The 26,529-nt window shown below is 35.4% G+C and overlaps 1 protein-coding gene across 3 annotated transcripts in view; it reads right to left on the reverse strand.

Moving 5' to 3' along the window:
• Positions 1-647: 647 nt before the first annotated feature.
• Positions 648-26,529, reverse strand: part of LOC111057351 (probable RNA-binding protein EIF1AD) — a 70,221-nt gene continuing 44,339 nt past the window's right edge. Inside the window, exons 1-2 of one of the 3 annotated variants that reach the window (XM_039438926.1) lie at positions 4,400-4,536; positions 648-1,037 (exon numbers count right to left, since the gene is read on the reverse strand). In XM_039438926.1, coding sequence (XP_039294860.1) covers positions 695-1,021 — 327 coding nt within the window. In that variant the 5' untranslated portion in view covers positions 1,022-1,037; positions 4,400-4,536 and the 3' untranslated portion in view covers positions 648-694. Of the gene's footprint in view, positions 1,038-4,399; positions 4,537-26,529 lie in introns of those variants that run through there. The other 2 variants (XR_005572630.1, XR_005572632.1) reach the window with 2 other exon arrangements.

Consider the following 26,529-nt stretch of genomic DNA (forward strand, 5'->3'; position numbering starts at 1 on the left):
AAGACTTTAGCAAAAAAAATATAATATTTTAGGATAAGAAATAAGAGAACAAAATAAATGGTTAGTCCTAGTGACTAGTTTTAATAGAAATAATAATAAAAAATTACGGTATTCAATTGGTAGAAATAGTTAAGATCACGGAATGTATATTGTAATGTATTTTTATACTTGTATAAAATATCATATATTATATCGAATGTGAGACTGAATGCAGCCACACACATCGACTCCATAGTGGGATGCTACAAGATAGTTTAAGCAAAATGATATAAGTATGTGACGGATTTTTTCATATTGTAAATGTCTCATGTTTAAACCAGTGACATGGGTTACATGACAGAGAAACAATAAATGAATGCCAATGTGGCATGTCAAGAAGAAGTCAAATTCTTAACAAGATTTAGCACCGATTGCACAAAAGCCAGTTAAATTTTAATCGTTATTACTTCATGAGAGCCAATAAGATAAGCCTTCATTTAGAAAAAGATTCTCTGGTTAGTTCTCGTGCAATTAGTCACGATTAAAATTTAACCGGCTTTTGTGCAACCGGGCCTTACTGTTGATTGATTCTTCATCACAAATGATAAAGTTTATACTGTTCAATCAATAGGCTATGTTGATCTGTTGGCTATTGCAATAATTCAACATGTTTTTATAAAATCATGTTTAATCTACTTCAATTATTCTGCCCTGATTATTCAAAGCTAACTGGCCACACATTGTTCGTCTTATAGTACTTGATATGATCGTTTTTGCACACAGTGACAATCTCGCCCTTGACCTTGCCACCCTCGTCGATTCGCTTGATCAGCACAATGTCGTTGCGTTTCATGAAAACCACTTTGCGAAATTTATTCGGCATCGACACGAGGAACCTCGTGCCTTCACCGTCCTCAACCTCGTGAAGATTGTTGCCGGGACAAGCCACAATTCTGCAGATCGCTTCGTCCTCGTGAGGACATCTCAGCTCTGCCTGCAGGAGCTCCGCAATCACATGCTTCTTCTTTGTAGCTGACGACATCACCGAATAGCTGCGTCTATAACACATGTTGTTGACCATTTATTCATCAACTATTTATACATTAAATAGGTAAAAGTTTACCAATAGTAAACTTTATTAATGTATGGACCTGCCCAAGGGCAGAATACTGATGATGATGATTTATACATTAAATAATACACAAATCGTATGAATCATTAGAAAAGGAATGCCAGGTTCAGCCCAAAACTGTTTTATAACACGTGGGCATCAATAATTATTATCTAATAGTAGTTTAGAATCTTTTAAAATATCTGTAAATGTTATCCAGGAGAGAAAAAAGTGGTTAAACTTCAAATGCAATTTCATAGGTTTTGAAACAACATTTTTAATAATATCTTGACTGCTTATATTCTCTTGTTTCTTGTGTCATTTGGACATCAAGAGTCTGACCTAGGGTAGGGAACAATGTTATTGCGCTCATCACACTGTCGGGACACAGTCAAGGCAACCAGATTTTGGCACCCCTCACTCGGCACACCAGCCCGGGAACCGATAGTGTACTAGAAAATGTAAAGTCATAATAATCTTCCAGTATCGGGACTTGCTATTGCTAATCTCTTCTATGTCATTAAAGTCAATGATTGAAATTGATACGTTTTTTAAAATGTAATTCTTTATCAAAATTTGGGAACAGAATAGTTTTGGGCTTTGCCTGTTGTTCTTTCTCGATCATATTCATATGATTTGTAATTGTATCACCAAATAAATAAATAAAATTATGTGTAACGTTTAATGAGATGTTTTTTAGGAGTTATTTTTTGAAAATTCATCAATCAATCCTTTTTTCAATACATTTCATATTTCATAAAAGTATACAAAAATCGTGATTAGAAAAAGGAATTGAAGGTCCAGCCTAAAACAGTAGTATTCAGAAAAATATTCGGGAGGGGGTCATACAATTGGCATAAAAAGCATCTATACTTTTGGAGAGCCACCAGGCAGGGTGGGGTTTGGCTCGCCCCCACAAAAGAAGGGTCGGGGGTTCTCCCACAAAAAAATTAAGATTATACCTACAATTTGTTGCAATTTTATGCATTCTCTACTTGAAAACTAACATAGCTTTGAAGTATTTTTTGTGTTCAGTAGACCACTTATTATTTGAAAATTTTATAGGTCCATGGTTTTTCAATTGAGTAACAAATAGGATGGAATAAAAAAATCTATTAGTCCTTCAATTGTTTCAACAAATAATTTTGTTGAATCCCTGCTAAGGCCTGCTCATTATTAGATAGCATGCTAGAATACTATAGGCCTAATTTTGGCTCCAAGGCAATATTTTTAAACAAACTTCAACATCATAGGCTTAGTTTTAACTTTATTCACAATTTCTTTCAAGTTTTAATAATTTTTACTTCAGTAGGCCTACTCAAACTTTGAGTTTTTGGTGCTCTAAAAATCTATGTTTCCTATCAATGTTAAATTGAGCAACTTTGTGAATATTTTTCAGAACTTTCAAGTCCCATCGGCATATCCAACGATTCATACAATATTTATTTTTATTTTTCTAGAGTTTCAATACTTTTATAGCCCGTACAAAATTACTTTGGACTTGGAGTAATATGCGGAGCAGAGAAATGGAGGGAGATCAACCAATTACAGTGATGAATAGAGTCATAGGTAGAAGCGCAGTTGCCAATTTGTCGACTGGACTCAGTCGACTCAGTACTTTCAGACAGGAAACTTGGTGAGTGTAGCATGTGCACTGAGCACTTGCTAGAAATCAGAGAACGCTGGCCGTTTCAGAACGGAAAACATCGCCGCCGCTGTATGCCTTCTCTGTTGCACATGTCCCTCCCAATGTTCCTGCTCAAGTCAAAATTAATTTTGTACAGATTATAGACGGCTGCATTTTTCAGAATGCTCGATTTTGTAAGGGCATGTTAAGCACATACATGTCGATGGGACTTGAAAGTTATGTACTTTTTGAGAAAAATACTTACAAAGTTTCTCAATCTAACCAAGATTTAGAGGTTTTGTTTACCCACATCACAGACTTAGCCTGCTGGAGAGTGGCCCGTTTTATATGAGAAAGAAAATATTTAATTCAATCCCATCTCACATAAGAGAAATTGATGGCTTGAAGGAAAGGCTCCCTTCCCAGTTCAATAATTGTGACGAACAAGAAAAGTAAAGTAAAGTAACATTGAAAAGATAAGAAAAATTGATTTTTAGAGCACCAATGATGTCATACCGATCACTGCGCATTGTTAATGCGCATCTTTTCATGACCACTACCTTGTATTCTAGGTACATTTGAAGAAGGTGAGGAACGTTTCTAATTACCTTTCAAATATCATTTCCCAAGTGGAAGAGGTGATATTTATCCATGAGAAACGAAGTATACTACATGTTATTTTTGAATTCAGTCTTGATGGTAAACTTTCGGTTTTTAACATTTCACTTTCATCAATTTAACATTTATGTTTTGAATATTACCTTTCATATTAATTTATATGCTTCAAATTTGTTACCGTAATCTTGGAAAGAAATCATCATTCACATGTCTGATGAAGCAATCACAAATAATTTAACATATATTCCATTTTTGGCAACTGTAGAAATTCCAATTTCTATCGATATTTACATAGATTAATGTTAAGCAGGGGTTTTGTTTGTGCATAAACTTCTGCAGTTGACGATGACAGGCATTGTTGTCTGAAAACATTCATATTGTCCAAATTTCAAGTGTGCTAAAACAGCTGATCCAATAACTTTTCATCATTTGTGTTTATCATCTACGAATCGAATCATCTCGAATAATATCAACACATTGCCATTTAAAAGTATGAACTCATAGAGTCATAGTTTCCCATTAAAACATTATTGAACATAAACTTTCAGGTTTTAGACAGATTGAAATCCACCCAATTGGAGATCCTCACCCTGTCGTGGCATTTATGCACAAACAAAAGCTGCTGTTGAACAGCTGTTTCTTGTTCAAGGCATCTCACTGCTGACAAAACATGCATGATGAACATTTTTGTGTGCATGATAAACATGCATGTACACACATGTTTATCATACATGTCCTACCGTTAGTGGCCAGCCTAATTAATATCGATACTCTCTGGTATTGAATAATGAATGTGGATTTCTAGCTTGGTGCAGATGTAGACAATTTGTAGATACTAATAAATAATTTACTCATACTCATATGAGTATATTATCAAATAATTTATCATTGAAATACGTGATTATCACAAGTTTTCAATTACCTACAGATCATTCATTCCAAAACCAAGAGCCAGAACATATTGAGCGTTTTTTCAGGTGCCAACTCAATCAGCCAATTTGAGATCATCCTGCCCTGCCGATTCTAAAAACGCTTGATTAAATATGGTCTAATATCAGGTATACCTAACTTTCAATTCACTGGATCTCTAGAGGATGTACGACCTCCACCGTGCAGTCTGGATGCGTATGGCCACTCATGTACAAAGTGTACGTTAGTGACGTCAACACTCACTTGCCTCGGTCTTGACATCCCGTGGGAATTCCCATATTATATTTCACATACTGACTGTCAGAGTTGGAAATTTCATGTATTTGTCTCACTTCCTCTGAAATTCAGTTCATCCACCGGCTACCCTATAATATTAGATGAACCTAGCCTAGAAGGCTATGTTTCATTATGTTTCAAAAGTAAAAAAGTAGGTTAGGTTTTTGCTTTTGAATTGTAATATATACCTATTTTGTATTATTAGAATCGTTTTGATAATTTCAGATAATAAACACAACAAACTTTGACCACTAGCAATTATAGATGAACTGGAATTTATATGAATTAAGAAGAATTACGCATGTTACCAACAGCATACTAAAAGGATTTTGATTGAATCTAAAGTAGGCCTACACACAAGTTTCTATAGTGAGGTCCACGTTATAATGGCAGTGGATAAAGGTAGAAGAATAGCGATGCCGATTCTGTTCCTTAATTAATTATATTTCTACACTGTCAAAAACATAATTGGCATCGTTGTGGATCTAGAAAAGGACAGTACCACCGGCTTTGTCGAATGATAGAAAAGGATAGCAAAACCAAAGTTGATCAAATACTGTCATTATAACGTGGACCTCACTATAGCAGCCTCATTTACTACTATAGCATAAAAGTCATGTATATGATTATGAATATTTGATTTTTGTTGTAATAATAAAATACCATATAATATGATTGTGAATCAAATTTTTGATAAAAGTTGTTTGTTATCTATGATCTGATACCATACAATGTTGGAGTTAGCTGGCTAAGTCGAGCTATTCGCTAACTCCTGCTATTTGCCAAGTCTGTGTTAACTCCACACTATAGGCTACTAGTACGTTAGAAAAAAAAATACCAGACGAGTTTGAGTCCACTAACTCTGTTAAAACGGCGGCCATATTTGTTTTGATCATATTTGGTAGCGGAAGTGAGGTTATAAACTTTGAGTTACACAAATTATCCGCTTGGACCGCTATTGCAGTTTGCAGTTAGCTTATAGCAGTTGGTTTTAGATGGGGCGTTCACAATCCAGAGTTATCAAATAGCACTTTAGCTGGCCAAAACAACATTGTGAATACCCCTCATAAATATAGTTACTTATATGACTACATTATATTATTATATGACTGTGTAATGATGCCCTGAACAACAAAGGTAGGACAGTAGAAAGACTAGGGAGACAGTAGTAACTAGGCCAATGACAGATGTAAATCTCAAATCAAGAGTGATTTATCTGATCAGACAACTGAAAAACCATGTTCCAGATAATTATTTGAGATCGACATTATTATGCCTTTTTTCAGAGTATTGCAACATAATATGTTATATATTATGGCATACTACTGTGGGGAAATAGTAGTCATGCAGAAGATATTTTATTATTGCAAAAGAAGGTGGTCAGGGTTTTAACTGATTCTCATAGACTAGCACATTGTAAGACAGTTTTTGTCCAGCTTAGAATAATGACAATATCGAATTTTTACATATAAACAGTAAATAAATAAATTCGTATGGCTTTTGTTGGTGGGGAGTTCCCTTTCGGGAATGTTCCACCGCCTGAATATATAATTTAAGCCGTCAATGGGCCTTACGACTGTCATACTTCAGCCGGGACCGACAGTTTAACGTGCCCATCCGATAACACGGGAGTGATCTGGTTAAAAAACTTTTGGTAATGAGAGGGGTTCGAACCCGGGATCTCTATGCTGCTACGCAAGCACTCTATCCACTAGACCACGGATCACTCCATATAAACAGTATTGTTGCATGTTAAAAAAACTCATCAAATTTGAAATTGAGGCATCAAACTCATAGCCATATTTATGACAGTCTATGTTTAGTCGCATAAATATTTAACCATTTTTTTCTTATTTCATTCCAAATAAGACCAGGTTTAAAACAATCAACTATATTTGATGACTATAAAAAGATTGAATATCTATGCGACTCTATTCATGCATATTGCTGAATAATGAAAACAATTTCAGGAAAGAACTTGAAATTAGACCTGCCTTTAAACTCAGTATCTATTGTAAATAAATTGAAATTGTCTACTTATGTTTTGCTTGCATTTGTATGTTTTAATATTCCAGACAAAACTTGTAACTCATTGCAAAACCTACAAAATTATGTATACTTGAAAAAAATACTAATTGAGTTGACTACAAAGTCATACTTTTCAATGTCACTTCACTTGTATGGGCTACTCTATCAAAAACTTTAAAGTTTGACATGTTTTAAATAAAAGGGTACTTCATGTTTTTATATTGCTTTTAATAATTTTCAATGTTCTATAATCTTAATTGTTCAGTATATCTGCACTTTGTACAATTCTTCGCACTAGATTGACATTTAACTAATATAGTACCAACAATGTGTGGTTCCATAGAAACCAACCAGTGGATTGCAAGGAAATTCGTTAACAAGTGTACCTGGAAGTCTCTCTGAGAAAGGAAGGTCTTCCTGATGTCATATTATACAGCACAAATTACGCCAAGAGAAATCTTGAATTATACATTAGGATAGTGACAGCCAGAAATTATTGTTGATTTGATTGAAAACTAAAATTCATAGGAATTCAATTTTTCCTAAAATCCAACTCATTTTTGAAAAATTGTTACTCTATACTCATCCCAGACAAAGACAGATGATTTCATTATTCTCAAAATTACATTATCTAAAGGAAAGGCAAGAATGATTTTTCTGTCAGATGGCTGGTTTGGCGGAAATCGCTCAAAACTGGAAGAGCAACGAAAGGTTCTAGATTTTTGAGACATTCTACATTCTTGTATATTGAGCACAAGGAAATTTTGCATACAGAAATTGGTTCTGTACTTATCTTATGTATCCAAACAGCTTATTAAGAAACCAGATCTACAATATAATATTGCAAGCACCAATGTATATATAATGACTATATTTTCCCATTACATATTTTTATCTTTGACATTACATATCATATATTCAAATATTGAGTGAACCATGGATATGAAGTTCTTCTATCTACGATGAAAATAAAAACATCTCTTATGAGGTGGAGTTAGGACTTTTTACAAAAATTAATTTGATGATGGATAGTAACCAATAAATTAGCGTATACAAATAAAAATATAAATCTGAGTACACTTTTTAAAATTATTTCGTTACAACATGTCCCAATTTTAAAAATTTGGTGTGGCGCACTCACACAACTTTCCTTGATGTTATGAAAATTTATCACATGACGCTAGTGTTCCCGCGCAATTCAAGTCTACTATTCAAAGATCTAAGCCAGCTGGTGACAGGACTATATCGCTGGAGACACACGCGGTCTGCTATCTCTTCATAGTGAATTATTTAATAGAATAAACAGTTGCCAACAGTTTGCAATTGAAATAATAACATTTTCTCAAATTTCGAGCTTATTTTAAATTTTAGGTAAAATGTTACTAAACATTAATTGTAGAGATTCTCATGCTCAATCTTTTCCATTAAGAATTTTTTGTTTAAAGTGTATCTGAAGCCTGATAATTGGGAATCTAAAATCAAACTTCACCTAGATGGGGTGGAGCTCCTGAAATTTTTACAGATATGGGACTTGTGGCAGTTGATAGAGCTTAACAATTACTATTTTAGGTATGAATTTGATCAAAATCGTTGAAGCCATTTTTGAGAAAATCGCGAAAAACCCTTTTTTTTGACAACATTTTCGCCATTTTAGCCGCCATCTTGAATTGAATTTGATCGAAATTGTTCGTGTCGGATCCTTATAGGGGAAGGACCTTAAGTTCCAAATTTCAAGTCATTCCGTTAATTGGGAGATGAGATATCGTGTACACAGAGGCACATACACTCATTCACACACACATACAGACCAATACCCCAAAAACCACTTTTTTGGACTCAGGGGACCTCGAAACGTATAGAAATTTACAAATTGGGGTACCTTAATTTTTTCGGAAAGCAATACTTTCCTTACCTATGGTAATAGGGCAAGGAAAGTAAAAAGGGTAGGTACTCAGATTTATATTCAAAAGTAGCTTTTAAAAAAGACAATATCAGCGTATTTCATCAGACTGCAACATGCAATAGGACAGAGAATCTCTCACATCAAATACTCCATTGAATCAAAAAGAATGCCTGCCTCTACTTTTTGCATGGAGTTGAACAAAAGTTTATATTGACAAAAGGTAAAGAAATGGGAACAATTTTCAAAAATTACATAATTTTTTATTGTTTTATAAAGGTAAAAAAACATAAATTTGCAAGAGCAATAACATTTTACCAGGAGTTTAATATTAAAAGGAGTTTGATGCATGACAAAAATGAATGATATGAGAAGTTAATAATATTCAAATATTCTTTCAACAATATTAATATTTATAAATTGAGACAGAATGATTAATTTTATTTCAATATGAGATAACAAGACAGGTGACACTCCATTGATTATGTGGTTTGTTCCATATATTTTTGACAAAAACAAAAAACCATTATTACAAAACACAGTAAATATACTATCAGATATACAGAATGTGACATTATAATTTCCTTTTTTGAAATGCTTACTATCCAGTTAGTTGATGACATAGCTGAGTGCTAGTAGTAATTTCAAGAGGTGTGCTTTTAAAGTTTTGTTATTGAGCAGGTCAGCCGCCATTATGAATTGGAAGGGAAGCTTGTGCTTGCCGTTGAGGCCTACTTTTCGAGTGGCTGTTCAGTGGTTGCAGCACAGCACGCCTTCCGGAATTGGTTCAATTTAGCCCCATTGGCCCATGTTCCAGACCGGAAATCAATAGTTTCGTGGGTTACTACGTTTAGAAAAATAGGTAGTAGAAAACAAAGTTCTAAAATTCCATGGCTTATTAGATCACATGAAAACATGGAGACAGTGAGAGCTTCAATTTTGCAATCTCCAAGGTGTTCAGCACACAAACAAGCATGAATCAGCCCTTGGACTTTCTGATCGTTCTGTGAGGCAGATTCTTCACGAAGACCTTCATTGTCATCCAAACAAGATGGATATTATTTAAGTACAAAATGTGTGTTTCACATGAATACTCCCCAGGATGCCTTATCTCATTCAGAGGCTATTTACAATCTCCTGCTTGCCCCTGTATATTTCTTTTGGAATTCCATGCCTATATTAACCGTCCAAAGACCATCCAAGATTTGAAGAAGAACATACAGGTGGAAATTGCCAGACTTATGCCTGAAAGGGTGATATCAAATACTATAAATATGTACTCTAAGGGCCGATTTTGAACTTGGTATCTATAAATTCTGGACTTACAGAGTTCAGGACCAAAATAAGCACTCAGTTCTAAATCGACTTTCTGAGTCATGTGTTTATCTTCTAAACTCCTGGGTCTATTAAGTTCTCGACTTATTCGAGTCCAGGAAGAAATAATCATGTGAGAAATTCTCAATATTTACTGTTGTATTGTTGGCATTAGGCCTACAGCAGAACAGATGAATGAAGAGGAGCTAATTCAAATGAGCATGATCTCCAAAGTATTTTGTGAAAATACGTTTCAATTTCTTTGTAGGTCTATTCAAAGCAATACCTAACCTTTTGAAACATGAATAAAATAATAAACATTTCATTTCACATTATGCTATTATTGATCATTGATAATAACAATAATAATATCGTGTGACCTGGCTGGCTCAAATCTAGTGTCAGAGTTTTCAGGTCGCAACTGATCAATTTCAGGGCCTCTGACATGACCTGACGACTGCTTTTTAGATCATTGATCATTGCCAGTGATTTTGGAATTGATTTTAGTAGGCTATTGAGTTGGAAAACGTATTTGTTTAGAAAAAACTAGAATAATAATTTATTAGTTATATTGTTATTATTAATATGTTGAATATGACATTGATTAATAACATTCACATTGGAAGATAAAATTCCAAGACAATCCTTGCATCATTTTTCTTGAAAATTTTTAGGTTAGGTTACAGTCGTAAAATAAGGTTGGTTTTTTATGCATAGTTCTGATAGAACTTTATTCCAAAATAAACTTGCAAACGATAAATTATGGATTTAGATGGACTAATCCAAATAATTCAGGTATTCCATTACATCTGTTTGGCTATTCATCTACTCCAAAACAATAACTGAATTGTGTTTGCTCAGTCAAGTCCAGAACTTAAATTTGAACCCTACCTCTCAGTCAAGTCCAGAACTTAAATTTGAACCCTACCCCAGTCGAGGGTTTAAATTACGCTGTTTCAAGTTCTGGACTTGACAATTTTTGATAAACCATCAACTCGGAAAGAGACAAGAATCTAATTCAAGCCCTGGACTTATAAGCCCTTCACTCAAAAAGCGAAATTATAAACTCCAGAGTCCAATGTGATCTCTAAATTCCAGTGTCTATTTAAGTCCTCGACTATGTAAACGCCCTGACTCGGAAAGCCAATTTTCGGACTCCAGAGTGTAAAGCCAGTTGAAGTCTAGAACTTAGCTGAATTCCCAGCACGGAAACCGACCATAATGTCACCTCCATTATATACTCTTTAAAACTACATGAAAAAATCTTAAAATACTTGAATTTTGAAAATAGAATAAAACTCTTCTGACTCTTACAATGCGTTTTATAAAGTTTTGGAAAAAGGAAGTTATGATGCCACATCCTATTCTTCACAAATACATGATGGATTATAAAATTCAATTAATGAATACAGTAATTAATTAATATGGTGAAATACTGATAATATTATGAAGATATATTTTTTATAAAATAGCCTATGAATCAATAAATAATAAAATCAATGATCAGAATTATCATGTAGCATTCAAAATTCACCTCCAATTAAAGCAATATCGGAAAGTAATTACAATATGTATGTATTAAAAGGACAAAATTATAATGGCCATTTGATGTTTTGTAACATATCATTAGAAAAATAATGTCAGACAACAATATTGTAGAAGACTGAAACTATGTATTGTATAACATTCTTCAGATTATGATGAAAAGAACGAAGTTTGATTTTCCTTATAAAGGAACCCAAACTAATAGTACAAAGATTATTGCTATCACTCTTGATGATTCATAATCAGTCTTAAAAGAACTAAAGGGTTATGTGATTAATAGAAACTCATTTACAATTTGAAGAAACAATATTCATAGAAAATTTAAAAACTAGGCAATCAAAATGGTACATGATCAATTACATAATAGGTACATATACATGAGTAGCAAATTCTTTGGATAAAAAATTCCTTATTTTCCTTCTCAAATATTCTACACTAAAGATATTCAATTTTATAATGAATAGTTAGACAATACATGCTACTATTTTTTATCATTCTTTATTATCTCTTTATTTTCACAAAACACTCCTCATTAACATAATTGAATAAAATTTTATTAATTTATTAATAATTTTTTATTAACATAATTGAGAATCATGAAGCATTTGAAAAATAATTCAAATCAAGAAAAACAAGAAAATAGAATGTAGACTGTTGAATAATGAAATTTAGGGAAAGTCTCAAGGCACTGGACAATAACTCATCAGGTTATCTAGCCTTATCAAATGAAGAGTCTATTTTACATACTACAATCCTTCAACAAAATTTTTTACTAAGAATCTAGAAATTTTGTTCAATTCAACAATACTTGGCTGGCAAGTCATCTGTGCACTCAGTAAGAAAGTTTCATTTTTTTCTGGATTTATAAATATATTTATGTTTTCAATGTTATGGTGAAGAATAATCATATTGTCGCTGTTCAATCCTACTTCTCTCTCTCTCTCTTATTTCTCTTCCTAATTCGCCTTCCCCAACCCTTTCCTGCCATTACGCAATTTGCGATAAGGGCGAAGAACAATGGTACAATTGTATTCCACTTTTCTACTAGTCAGTGCTCGACTAGACATTGTACTGTACGCAAGCCGCTGCCTCATGGCTCATGGCTCCGTGAGCTAGCTCGAGACACGTACTGTCTCTACTGCTTCTTCTACGAGACCGCGCTGACTACTATTCTTCTATGAGACCGTGCCGTCTACATGGAGACTCTTGCCGTCTCAAACGTCCACCATTGACAACGTTATTTGTGCCCTGAAAATCCCTCGCTGGTCAACAACGAAAGTGCCAAATTCCCTTCCCTTCATATTATTCATGTTTCTAGCAAACGTCACCGAAATCTTATTTAGTTTTTTCATAGTCCTCAATATCTTACAAGGTCATCCTAGGCCAAATTATAGTAATACAGTCCGAATTTCACAATAATTATTATATTATCAATAATTGTCATCAATGCTCTTGTACAAGTTTTGGTTGCAAAAATATTCCAATAATTGCAATTATTATTTGATCTTACCAAACAAAAAAGGTTTAACTGGATCATTTAAAGATGAAAGAATTGAGAGGCAGTTAATTTCTCATTATAAACAAACAAATTGATTCAATATATGATGATTTCATTGATATTACAGGACGCATTAATTTACTTGAGGCAAGTAGTACTCCACCCCAAGAAATTGATTTTCAAAAATTAACCACATTAGAAGATATGTATTTTGAAATTCAACTATTTCATGATGGATATGAGTTCACTACTGAGAAAGCTTTGCAAGTTTGCAAAAGCTTTGCAAGTCGCGACAACAAGCGAGCTCAAACAAGTTCATGCCCGTCTACCAGAGATAATGTTGCCTTCCTTTGATGGCTTGTAACAGAGCTGGCCGTTGTTCAGAGATAAATACAAAGCTTTGATTCATGAGAATAATTCTATCGCTCCTGTAGAGAAATTCCATTATCTTTTGTCAGCACTATCCGGACCTCTACTCTCAATTGTTAGAAGCTTACCATTGACTAGCGATAATTACGAAATTGTTTGGAATAGTTTAATAACCAGATATCAAAATAATAGAGTATTAAGCCCCCTATACCTTTCAGACCAGACCACAGACATTCTGAGTCTTTGGTCTCGTCTGGAGGTGTGTAGGGCTGTCTTCAGAGCGATTAATGATTTTCAGACCGTCTGCCAGTCTGCTAACTTTAACCATGGACCACAGACTGTCTGTGCTTCCCCCACCTAGTCGATGGCTCATCAATCTTGGCGGAAAACCTAAATCACGGAAAAATTAAGATAGAGAAATTGTGATTTCAGATTCGGATTCAGCGCCCTCAAATAAATAAAATGCTTTGCGAGTACTCAAAAATAATCAGAAATGAGGATTTTTTTCGATTGGATATAAAAATATAATAGCAGATTTCATGTTCACTACAAGTGTAGAAGTAATCAATGGGTGACTCGCTTGACTTAGTTCCTTTGACTCCTTGAGGAGCATAGGGCATCCAAAAATGTCCTCCACTCATCTCTATTGGCTGCGAGCCTCTTGACCTCTGCCCAAGTCTTTCCCTGTTGCCTGTACTCTGCCTCGACCGTTCTTCTCCATGTCACCGTGGGTGTCCTTGTCAGCATGATCCCTGGGGGTTCCAGTTCAATGCAGCCTTCTCAATCGCACCATCTTCTTTTCTCAATGTGTGCCCAATCCATCTTCATTTTCTCCTTTCAAGTTCCTTTTGGATTGGACATTGATTTGTTAACTGCCAGATATTCTCATTGGTTATTACCTCTGGCCAGTAGATGCACATGATGAGACGTAAACATCTATTTATGAAAGTCTGCAGCTGCCCTACAATTCGCCCAGTGATCTTCCATGTTTCACATCCATATAAAAGCACTGATTTCACGTTGGTATTGAAAATCCGAATTTTTGTTGCCCTAGATTTATTTCTGTTTTTCCATACCTTGTTCAATTGGATGAAGGCACCATTCGCTTTTCTAATTCGGCTTCCAACATCTTCCTCAGTGCCCCCAGTCTTGGTCAATGCACTCCCCAAATAGAGGAAGGAGTCTACAGACTGGATGTGAGTACCACCCACTTCAAACTGCCTATCTGTTGCTGCATTTGATCTCATTTCCTTTGTCTTTCTCGTCTCAATACAGAGACCAGCTTCTGCAGCTTCTTTTTCTGGCCTGAGGAGTTTCTCTTCCATGTCTCTGGAGCGCTGGGCTAATAGGCAAATATCGTCAGCAAAGTCCAGGTCTTCCAGTCTCTGTCTTAAACCCCACCCTGCAGCCCTATCCTTCTCCCTGCCTGTCCTCATGACACGATCCAATACCAACAGGAACAATGTTGGTGACAGCACACAACCCTGACAAACACCTTATTTTATTTGGAATGACTGGATAATCTTTCCTTCATGCAGTACCTGGCATTCATAGCCCCCATACATTTTCTCCAGTATTCTAATTATTTCAACTAGGATTCCATATTCTCTCAAAGTTTTCCACAGCACACATCAATTGACTAAATCAAATGTTTTTTCGAAGTCAATGAAGACCAAGTATAGTGTGACACACCACTCATTACTTTGCTCCAAGATGATTCTTAAGGTGTTTATTAAATCAACACAGATGCAGTGTTTTCGGAATCCTGCTTGCTCTTTACACAGTTTTCTTTCTATGGAGTCCTTGATTCAATTTAAAATGACTTTTGACAGGATGGGTAGATGGAAGTAATTATGCCTTTACAAGTTATCATTTTTTTCATCAATTTTCATAATTAATATTTCATATAAATGCTCTAGCTAATTCAAATTAGTGCAGTTCAGTTCAGACCGTGATAGCGGACGGATGTTTCTAATCTTATCGCGATAGCTCGGTTTGCTGGCTCCTGTCAAATAACAAAGTATACTATTCTCTATAATTCAGTACTTAACCTACAAAAGTACAGTAACTTAACTTAATCTAAAATGGATAAAAATTGTTTTAAGTGCAGTTCAGAATTTGAAAGTGCTAGCAAATATATTGAGTGTAGTGTATGCAAAAATTGCTTTCATCCGGAGTGTACAAGACTGAAAAACAGCAAAAATCTTCGTAAGTTAGGTCAACGTAAGGCGACCTGGAAGTGCGAGGATTGTATCATGACCAAAAAAGAAAGCTTGAATGACTCTAGTGATTCCAGTGAAAATACCGAGGACACTGTTAAAGCATTAAAAGAATTTATCGATGGTAAGTTCAAGGAATTTAAAAAAGAAATCGCTACTCTGACTAACACAATAAGTAATATGAAACTAACCATGGATGAGCTTAGAGTAGAAAATAAAACAATTAAAGAGAACTGTGAACAATTGAAAACAGAAAATAATAAGTACCGGCTTGAAATAAATGAGTTGAATCTAAGATCGCGCATAGACAATATTGAAATTTCGGGTGTTCCTGTGACCAAGAATGAAAACGTCTACAGTATACTAAATAACATTGCAACCATTTTGGACATTCCATTCAAAGGCGAGGATGTGTCTATTGCTCACAGGGTACCGACCACGAATAAATCTATCAAACCAATAATATGCAAATTTGTATCGAGATCTTCAAAACTTAGATGGTTGGCTGCAGCAAAAGGAAGAGGTAACCTGCTAACTACAACTTCACTTGACGCTCGTCTCTCACAAGACAACATAATATATATCAATGAACATTTGACCAGAGTGAATAAAATGCTGTTGGGAAAAGCCAAATCATTGAAAAGAGACAAAAAAATTGCTTTCGCATGGGTTAGGGAAGGCAAAGTTTTTATTCGAAAAACTCCAGAATCTCCAGCGATAAGAGTTGTAAAAGATGAGGATCTCGAGGGGAACGCGCCAACTAGTCTCCCCGACAGTAAAGCTCCTCTTGAAACCACATTCGAGGGGATTTACTGACGGCGTCAACTAAGCTCCTGAAAGAGGAGCTTTACTGACGGGGAGACTAGTTGTCGTCAGCGACCGAGGAGCTTAGTTGTCGTCCACGGTCCCGACAACTAGTCTCCTCTGAACCAGTAGGGGATTTACTGTCGGGGAGACTAGTTGACGCTAGCGTGCAAGGAGCTTGGTTGTTGTCACCGAACCTGACAACCAAGCTCCTCGCTCGCTCTGAGCGCCGGAGTTTTCGCGAGTAAACTGACATATATATTTCATGCAATTACTCTATGGATTTCCTCAAATCACGCCTGGTTTTCCCAGTCATTCATAGCTTTTTTAAGATTTATATCACATTATTCAAGAACCAATAGTTCAAACTTCATAATGAGGTTCAGCTTAGGTATTGGTTCATATTTTGATGTTCTTATCCAAGCGCCACATTTCAAAACAACAAGCGAGTGAAGCAAGTTCAAAATACCCTTTTGACTGATATGATGTACAAGAGAGATCCGGTTCAATGGGATTTGCAGGCGAGCGAAGTGAGTCCCATTGACACTGCCGGGGTCCAGGGGTCATGGAATTACAGGCAGTGGCGGATGGATGGATCAAGGAGGATCCAGCAGCAATAATATAAAAAACTTGAGTGAATTGAAAAATTTCAAAGTAGAATATTATAGGTTTTATCGATGGAACTATTTGAGACTAGTCGGCAGGCTCGCTTCGCTCGTCTGCATTTTTCATATGGGCATGCTCCTTTCCATCAAAAAGTCAAAAGAGACTTTCAGGAACAGTTTGATTCGAATTATGTAGTGCAGGATAGAAAGAATCGTGTTTCTATTGGTATGAATATTGTAAAACTGATTGAAATATGGCATGAAAAACTGTTTTTAATTGATAGCAAATAAATTCATGAAATTTCGAGGATTCATTCTTCAAGTTATATTGTACTAGCCGTCAGGCTCGCTTCGCTCGCCATATCCGTCTAGCCAGGGGGCTCCGCCCCCTGGACCCCCGACTGGATCGTCCAAGAATGAGATCAGCAGGCTCGCTTCGCTCGCCTGCATTTTTCATTTGGGCATTTTTATCATATGTTAGGACAATCCAGTCGGGGGTCTAGACTAAACGTCTGACTAAACGGATATGGCGAGCGAAGCGAGCCTGACGGCTAGTAATATAATATTCCCAGTAATAGCTCTGATTGAAGTAGTAGTGCCCAATCAATTTTTCCGCGATAAATGCATTTCAATCTTCAACTTGGTGCCAACCTAACAAAGTCAACTCAACTTAATGCCAACCTGACAAAATTATTAATTTAGTTGTCAGTTAACAACTGTTTCCAAGAGGTACTCTATCAAGATTATAGTTCTATAGTAACGTATGATATGGACATTTCAAATATAATTAAGAGATTTGGAGAAGAAGAATATACATGCTAAAAGACGAACTTTAAACCCTTAAAAACAACCCTAAGAGTTAAAATATTACCAAAAGATTTCTTAGTGCGCCTCTAAAGGGCCAACTGAACATACCTACCAAATTTGAACGTTTTTGGTCCGGTAGATTTTTAGTTCTGCGAGTGAGTGAGTGAGTGAGTCAGTCAGTGAGTGAGTGCCATTTCGCTTTTATATAATTATATAGATTGAACAACATACTGTACTTGATTTATTAGAATATCAATTCTACGAAATACTAAATAACTCGAGTTATCATTTGAAACTGAAAAGGATATTTACAAAATGTGATTATAATCGCTTTACGATGATTCAGAAATCACATTCTTCCCATTATCCACGCACAAGTCTTGAGCTCATGTGGACATCACCTTCAAAGAATGTAGTTGGTAGTTAATTTTCGAAATAACGATTATAACATTTATATTGTTTCCGTGGTGGAAATAAAATGTATTATCAACTTATCATTCATTATTAATATTCCACTAACAATTCATTAATGATAATTTTCACAAACAAGCTATTGAGATTGATTGTAATCCTCAAGTAACCTTTATCATGTTCAATTGAACATAAAAAAGGATACTAATGTTTTTTTGAAAATGCGATTCTTTGATATTGATAAATAACGTTACATATTGAAAAAAGAAGAGAGGATAGAGTTTTTCTTGTGTGTTTTTTCTGGAATAGTAAGGACTGTTCAAAGCCTTTTTGGTCTGTAACTGTTCAAAATTTATAATATTTCATCTACTGTACAATGCTATAAAAATAATATGGTTGCATCTCAGTGAATGCAATTCAGCTTGGAGCCGAACCAACTAGTTCTGATCAGAATTCACATTCACAAGCTTTGTTTTGTTTCCTCCGTCGCCTTATTGAACGTATTATAGATAGCCCATTTTCGAAAAATTGAAACTTCATCTCTGCTTGTATAATTTTCAGAGCACCAGTCGAAATCAGGAATGCATTGAATTTCAAGCGAATGGAGTGGTCGATGCAAAGATTCTATACTAGATCAAATCCCGGGAGCGTTGAGGATTTCAAGCAATTTGAAATTGAAATAAAGAAATGGTATGCAAAATATGGGGAAGTAAAATTATTCAATTTACCAAAAATAACTCAACAAAAAGTTATTTTTAGTGAATTGAATAACTATTTTAAAAATGGATATTTTCAGAAAATTTATATTCTACTATATCAACAATACTATGAAGAATCTATCCTCTAAATCTCATGGATTTATCTCTTACTGAATTTGAAATGTTCTGTAACAAAAATTTAAACTTTAGGCGCTCATATCTCAAAAAGTAATGATCGGAAAATTGATTACTTACAAACAAGATGAACCTGTCGTCAGTATGCATAATATATCAAGGCGCACACGTTCGTATTTTATAAATAATTCTTGAAAGTTTAAAGATATTCCAATTTGATAATTTGAATTTCTTTGTTCCAGTTGGAGCTACTGTCGCTGTAGTAGCTACTGCTGCTGTTGTAGCTACTGCTACTGAGGCGGACCCATATTCTAATTATAGATGGGAGCCAACCCAATTGATAACAGAAACGTTTATGCCATTGGAACTGATAGTTCGACAGAAAGTTGAACTAGAAAGGTCGGTTGGTGCGGCCCATGTGGAAGAGAGTGAGCTGGCTGGAGAGGGCTGCACAGCCTGCGTCTTGTGCTTAGAGTACAAAGGTAACTAGGCTGTGCAGTCCATGCGGCCATGCTAATATGTGCACGGCATGCTGCAATTCATTTATTGCACAAGAATGCCACTATTCAGTAACAAACTCTGACGGAAGCGTGGAGGTGACAGATATCCAGTTACCATTAACATGTCCAGTTTGTAGGGCGATAATAGGGCCAAATTATTAGAGTAGTTATGTAGGTAGTTTGTTATTTAGTAAGTTATTTTCATGGTGAATCTTTTTAATATAAGAGATGATTATTCATATGCGGTGTAATAAAAGATTGTTTATAAATCATAGTTTTATTCATCAGCATTGAAAATCCCCAATCCATTCTGAAGGCTGAGTGTGTATCTGTGTAGTATGTTAACTCATATTGCTGCAGCATGTAATAAAGCACGGCAATACAATTCCAAGAGAAAAAAAATCATAAATTTCATTATGAACTTTCTTCATGATACCTGCTTCAAAGGCTGTTCTCTCCGACTGAAACCGACGACGGTCATAGTATAGTCCGTTTATAGTATATAAATTTATATTGAGTCCTCATGTTTATTTTCTATCCAAGTTCTGAGACTTTTGATAAGAGACCATATCGTGCTCTTACCTTATTACAAACATTTTTCTTTTTCATTGTTTAGAATATTGATATTAGTTGCTCATTATCATTACTATTGGCTACCTATTACTATTGGCTACCTATTACTATTGGCTATCATTGTTTAATTCATTATCTGATTTGAGTTATGTTTATGATTTTCTATGTAAACGTTCGGCTCTTAAATGAAAATAAGCATCAATATTATTACTTATTGAAAAAATGATTATGATTTACAAGCAAGCAAGACTATGTAATATCAATATCTAAAATATCTAATTTCTACAATGAAATAGATTGCATTTTATTTCTTTTCTATTGAATTTTTCGGTTTCAATGAAGATCACTTGTTTTTGTGAGTATTGATTATTGATTTATTGTCATGATGTATATGAAGCCCAATAAATTCATGTCTCTATTAATAAAAAAAAGGAAATGAATTATCAATAAATTATGTGTAGAGACACAAAAAAATGATTCTTTGTAATTCCTTGTACTCTATTTTGAGATGATTGAATATATGTTATCATTTTCATTGTATTATTTTACTTGAAACTGCAACAATAATATTATTATTGTACCGGTAGCCTAATATCAAGTTTCTCTTTATGAGCATTGAATATCTAATAAAAATATACTGATTTCATATAGTTAGTATAATTATTTTTTCCTTGTTTCCTCTTAATACTCTGTATTCTATTAAGATTTTAATACTGAGTACCGTATTAATTAATTTCAATAGCTTCTATAATTTGAAAAAAATTTGCATTGTATGTTCTCTGTATTTTTGAAGAGATCATAAGCTCTTCCATTGACATTCACTAATGAAAAATATCATGAATTTGAGTACTCTATTGGAGTACTTTTCTTTTACTCTATTAAATTATTTGTCCCATATTGTTTATTTTCACTACACTCTCGTTTCCTTTACAAAAAACTAGTAATGTAGGCCTACTGTTTCTCAAGGTAACTATGTGAGCCTACAGGTTTCTGCTTCCATTAACAATATTCTTGAAAAAGCTCTCCATGGTTATCTCATTGAAACTACAATAATTAGTGTTTTGACTTTCAGAGAACAGAACCAGCTCTTGATGGTTCTTTTATAAAGGAACTGCAATTGATAATTCTATTTTCAGAGAACAGAACCAGCTGTTTGGTTCCTTCCTGCTTAATTAGAAAGCATCCGTTATTCAAATCACAGAAATGAACCAACCCTCTTCAGATAATTATTTTTAATCATACTGATAGTCTAGAAAGTTTATTTTAATTCGAAAAAGAAGAATTATGTTAAAAGTGGAATGAACATGTTTGAAGAAGAAATGGATTTATGATGAGCCTAAAACTTTGATGCTTCATAACTCAAAATTTTTGTTTTGTGGCTTGGTTCCTTTCTGCTTTTTACCGTCCGGTTGAAAAGTTGTTTACCTCAAAAACTATTAAATTTGGTAGCACTTTGACAGGAAGCTCTGACACAGTTGCACCAAGAAAGGTCAGGAGGATACTGTTCAACTGGATGATACTCAACCCAGCAAAGAACCACTCCACGATACAGTAATAGAGTGTTGCATGTAAATTGATATAAAGTGTTGATACAGAACTGGACTTGCAACCACATTTCTTTCCCATAAATAATCCAGTGTAATCCTCTAACTTCCTTATCTTTGGTCCCACACACTTCCGACCCCCTTTTTAATGATAGCATTGGAGAGGTCTCTGGCGATCCTTGCACCAAATGTTTTGGGCTAGTCGAGAAGCTGACAACCGAAAACAGTCAGGCAAAGAGTCAATTAAGGATTCAAGGCCTGCTCTTGATTCTCGCAAGGTTTGGCTTTGTGGTGACAGTCATGTTAAGGGAATTAGGGAGTTAGTCTCAAAAAAAATCTCCATCTCACCTCAAGTTCGTTTATAGCTACCAGTGCACCAATTGACCACATTCTGGAAGGAATTATCTCTTCATCTAACCTTTGTGAGATGAATGCTGATGATGCAATTGTCATTATTGGTGGTACAAATAGCTTCAATGAGTTGTCTTCTGAGATCAACCTGTTCATCTTCTCAATGAAGCTTTGTACAGTCGTCAGTAATTTGATTGGGAGGGTGGGTTTGATTTTGTCCACAATACCTCATAGATATGACCTCTCATCTGACTCGCACACAAATAAATGCATAGAAGAATTCAACACAGTTATTCGGTCAGTGGTTGAGGAGTTCTCTCTGGGTTTAATAAATATATGGAATTATCAGGCGAGACTCCACACCAGGCATGGCCTCCACTTAAATATCCATGGTAAGAAGCAACTGGCAGGTGATTTGCTGAAAACATTACTACTAGACCAGGCTCGAAGTAGGAGCTCTTATCTCATCAATGAGATTGTATCTCAGACAGTTTCCAAGGCTCTATTGCCCTCAATTGTTCTTGTGGAGGACGAATCTCCTGGTGGTGTCTCCAATTCATTTGCGGAAGAGATCTTTCAATCACAAGAAGTATCGCCGCCCATGGAAATACCAGTCCATACAACAGCAAGAGCTTTTTTAGAAGGGACATGCCATATAGAGATCCATGCTTGGAATACATGACTCCCCAAGATCAGACAAGATCACCCAGTAATGAAGAAAATTTGGATAGGGAAAAAACATACTTATTCCATTGTAACATATGTAGTGTCAAATATAAAATCACAGAGCTTCAAGCACACATAGAAACACTACCCTTCAATACTAGTATAATATGCCTTGAAGAGCACTTGCTCACAAAAGATAACATTACAATATTATGAACAAAATGACAGGATTCCAATTTAAATCATATTTTGGTAGAAATACACGTAATGGAGGAATGGGTATTCTGGTGAGAAGTGATATTATTAATGCTATAAATCGTCCTAATATTTGTGCTCTGGCAGTCGAGCGAACATTTGAATGTTCAGCTATCGAAGTAGGGAGAGGCAAGGGAGGAAAACCATTGATATGCATATGCATATACAGAACTCCTGACTCCAACAAACGAGAGTTCCTGGATAAATTGGAGGCTTTATTTTTAATGATGAACCAAGAACTAAGTAAAAAGCAGGTATTGGTTTGTGGTGATTTTAATATAGATGGATTAAGAAATTCAATTTTTAAAACTGATCTATTGTATATCCTAAATACTTTTGGTTTTAATACATTGATTGACATACCTACTCACTACACTAATGACTCAGAATCAAAAATAGATTATATTGCCACAAATTATCCCACAACTAAACAGCAGACAGCCAATTTACACGTTGGTCTGTCTGACCACAAAGCACAAGTTACTGCACTCCCAAATTGCTTGCAAAGGATCGAACAGAAATCAAAAACAGTGATAGAATGTGTATTTTCTTTGGAACAAAAAATAAAACTCAAACAGAAACTGTCAACAATTGACTGGGCCGAAGTCATAGGAATGGACACCCCTCAAACAATTGATTTGTATTTTAACAAGTTTCTACAAGTTTTATTAGGGGAATTCGAAACACACTTTCCTAGGAGACCCATAAAACTTAAAGCAGAATTATGCAAACCATGGCTTACTAGAGGTATTGGAGTTTCTATAAAGAAAAAAGAGAACTAAACAAAATTATGAGAAATTCAATGGACATTCAATTTATTGAATATGTTAAGCAATATAACAATATTCTCAAAAACTAATAAAACTGTCAAAAAACATGTAACAACAGCAGAGTGGACAAGGCAGGAAACAAAGCAAAAGTCACATGGGATATTGTGAAAAAAGAGAGTGGCAAAATTACAATAAAACGTGTAATAAAGGAAATGTTGATAGATGGTATTGGAGTTACCAATAAAAGAGAAATTGAAAAATCTTTTAACAAATACTTTCTGGAAGAAACGATCAAATCAGCTCCAACTCCTTCTGAGAAGATAGCAATGGATCAAGTGAACCGCTTCAAACCACCAAATGTGACTTCAATGTTTTTACTCCCCACAAATCCAGATGAAGTAAGAACGACTATTATGTCTCTAAAAACCAAAAAATCATCAGGGTGGGATGAATTGTCTTCTGACCTTATACGATTTTGCTCACCTGAAATGGCTTACCCTCTGGCATTCCTCATAAATTGTTCTTTTTCAACAGGTAGATTTCCAGAAAATCTCAAATTTACAATAGTCAAACCATTGTTCAAGAAGGATAATCATATGCAATTCAAAAACTACCGACCAATCTCACTTGTTTCAGTGTTGTCAAAAATATTTGAAAGAATATTATTAGCCCGTTTGACTTCTTTCCTTGACAAATCAAATGTACTCAACCACTCTCAGCATGGCTATCTTCAAGGAAAATCCACTGAGTCAGCCATTCTTAAGTTTACATGCACAGTTTCGGGGGCTCTGGATAGATCCCAGAAGACAATAGAAGTCTTCTGTGATATCTCCAGGGCTTTCAACTGTGTTGATCACACACTCTTGATAAGGAAGCTTAGACACTATGGGATAAGAGGAGTTGCAGTGGAGTGGATTCAGTCTTTTCTCACAAACAGGAAGCAAACTGTCAGCATTTCAAATAACTATTATAAACCCCTCGGTATCCTCATCTTGGCTTGACATCAGGAAGGGGTTCCACAGGGATGTATCATATCGCCTGTCCTGTTTCTTTTGTATGTGAATGATTTAAAATGTAAAAATGACCAATCCAAAATATGCTTGTATGTGGACGATGTCTCACTGCTAGTAAAGGGCGATACTCATAACTATCTCCTCTCTAATTTAAGCACAGAATTAGAAAACTGTAACCTTTGGTTCAAAGCAAATGGCCTTATTCTCAATTCTTCTAAAACGACTGCAATGAACTTTGTTCTATCATCACGGACTATGAATCCTTTGAATGGTTCAGAACTCCCTGCTCCTAATCACAATACAGGGTGTCTATAAAAGAACTCCAGTGTTTTAAGACAAAATATTTTAATAAACTAAAAAACGTACATACATGTTTTATACATGATTAGAAAGCCTATATTTTCAAGATTTTTTAACAACTTAGTAAAGTTCAATGTGAGCTCCGTGAGTGGCACGGCACACGTCGAAACGGTATTCTACCTCTTCCCATGTCCTGGCGAGCATGTCTGGGGGAACAGATGCCACGCAATTCACTATTCGTTCCCTGAGATGGCAAACATTTCGAATTTTCTCCGCATATACAAGATTCTTGATATGCCCCCAGAAGAAAAAGTCTAACAGAGTCATATCAGGGCTCCTTGGTGGCCATGGAATAGGTCCTTCCCTTCCAATCCACCTGTTGCCGAAACAAGTGTCCAGTGACTCATGGACACGCAAACTGAAGTGTGGCGGCGCCCCATCTTGTTGGAAATAAACTAAACCTTTCTCCGCCTCAATGTCATCCAACTGAGGATAAACATACTCCTCTAACATGTTACAATAGACATCACCATTGATATTCCTTTCGTCAAAAATGAAGGGTCCTATGACTCTGTCATGCATAAGAGCACACCAAACATTCACTTTGGGCGTGTCACGTTCGTACTCAATAAACTCATGGGGCGGCTCTGAACCCCAAACTCTGCAATTATGACTGTTTACAGTTCCATTCACATGAAAAGTAGCTTCATCACTAAAAACCACACTTTTTAAAAAATCATTATCTTCATCAATTTTATTCAGCATGGAAACAGGAAAGTCGAATCTCTTAACCTTGTCTGCCGGTTTGATATGGTGTAAAAGTTGAATCTTGTAGGCAGTTAAACGAAGTCTTTTATGAATTACCTTATGGACTGTTGATTTTGGTAACCCCAACTCCAGACTGCGTCTTGTTAACGATTTCTTAGGGCTTCGAGTGCATGGAGCTCGGATTCTGTCCACATTCTCTTGAGACACACGCGGCCTACCCGGCGACTTTTGCTTCAAAACACTTCCTGTTTCCTTGAAGGCACTTAACCACTGACGAATTGTTTTTTCTGTAGGCGGGTCAACACCATAGCTGCGTCGAAAGTTTCTTTGTACAGTAACAACAGAATTAGTTTCTATGAGCCAAATAACACATTGAACCTTTTGTTGAGGCGTTGCCATAGTGCGGCAGTCCAGACGACACTGACTGCCTGCTGCAGCCGCTACGTCATTTCAAGGTCAATGCTCCACAGCGCTGCCAACTGTTGAGAGAAACATTCCCAATTGGTATGAGTAAAACTCTTTGAGCTGCTTGTTTCAAAGGAATTGATCAAATTTTGCTATCTTTTATAGTTGAAAAAATATTAATTTTTTAAACCCTGGAGTTCTTTTATAGACACCCTGTATTTCTGTCAGCACAGATACAAAATTTCTAGGAGTTACTATAGATGAGTCCCTGTCATGGAATACCTACATACAGCAGCTTTCAAAAAGACTCAGCTCTGCATCTTATGCCATAAATGTATTGAAAGACACATGCAGTCTGAGTGTCTTATTAGACATTTACAGAGGGTATTTTGAGAGCTTAGTTAAATATGGGATAGTATTTTGGAGTGCTTCATCTCAATCAGTTTTTAAAGCTCAAAAAAATTCAATTAGATGAGTTTTCAATTTGAGGTGGAGACACAAAATGTAGGT

Source organism: Nilaparvata lugens, chromosome 12 (genome assembly GCF_014356525.2).
Source record: "Nilaparvata lugens isolate BPH chromosome 12, ASM1435652v1, whole genome shotgun sequence".
Taxonomy (NCBI): Eukaryota; Metazoa; Arthropoda; class Insecta; order Hemiptera; family Delphacidae; genus Nilaparvata; species Nilaparvata lugens.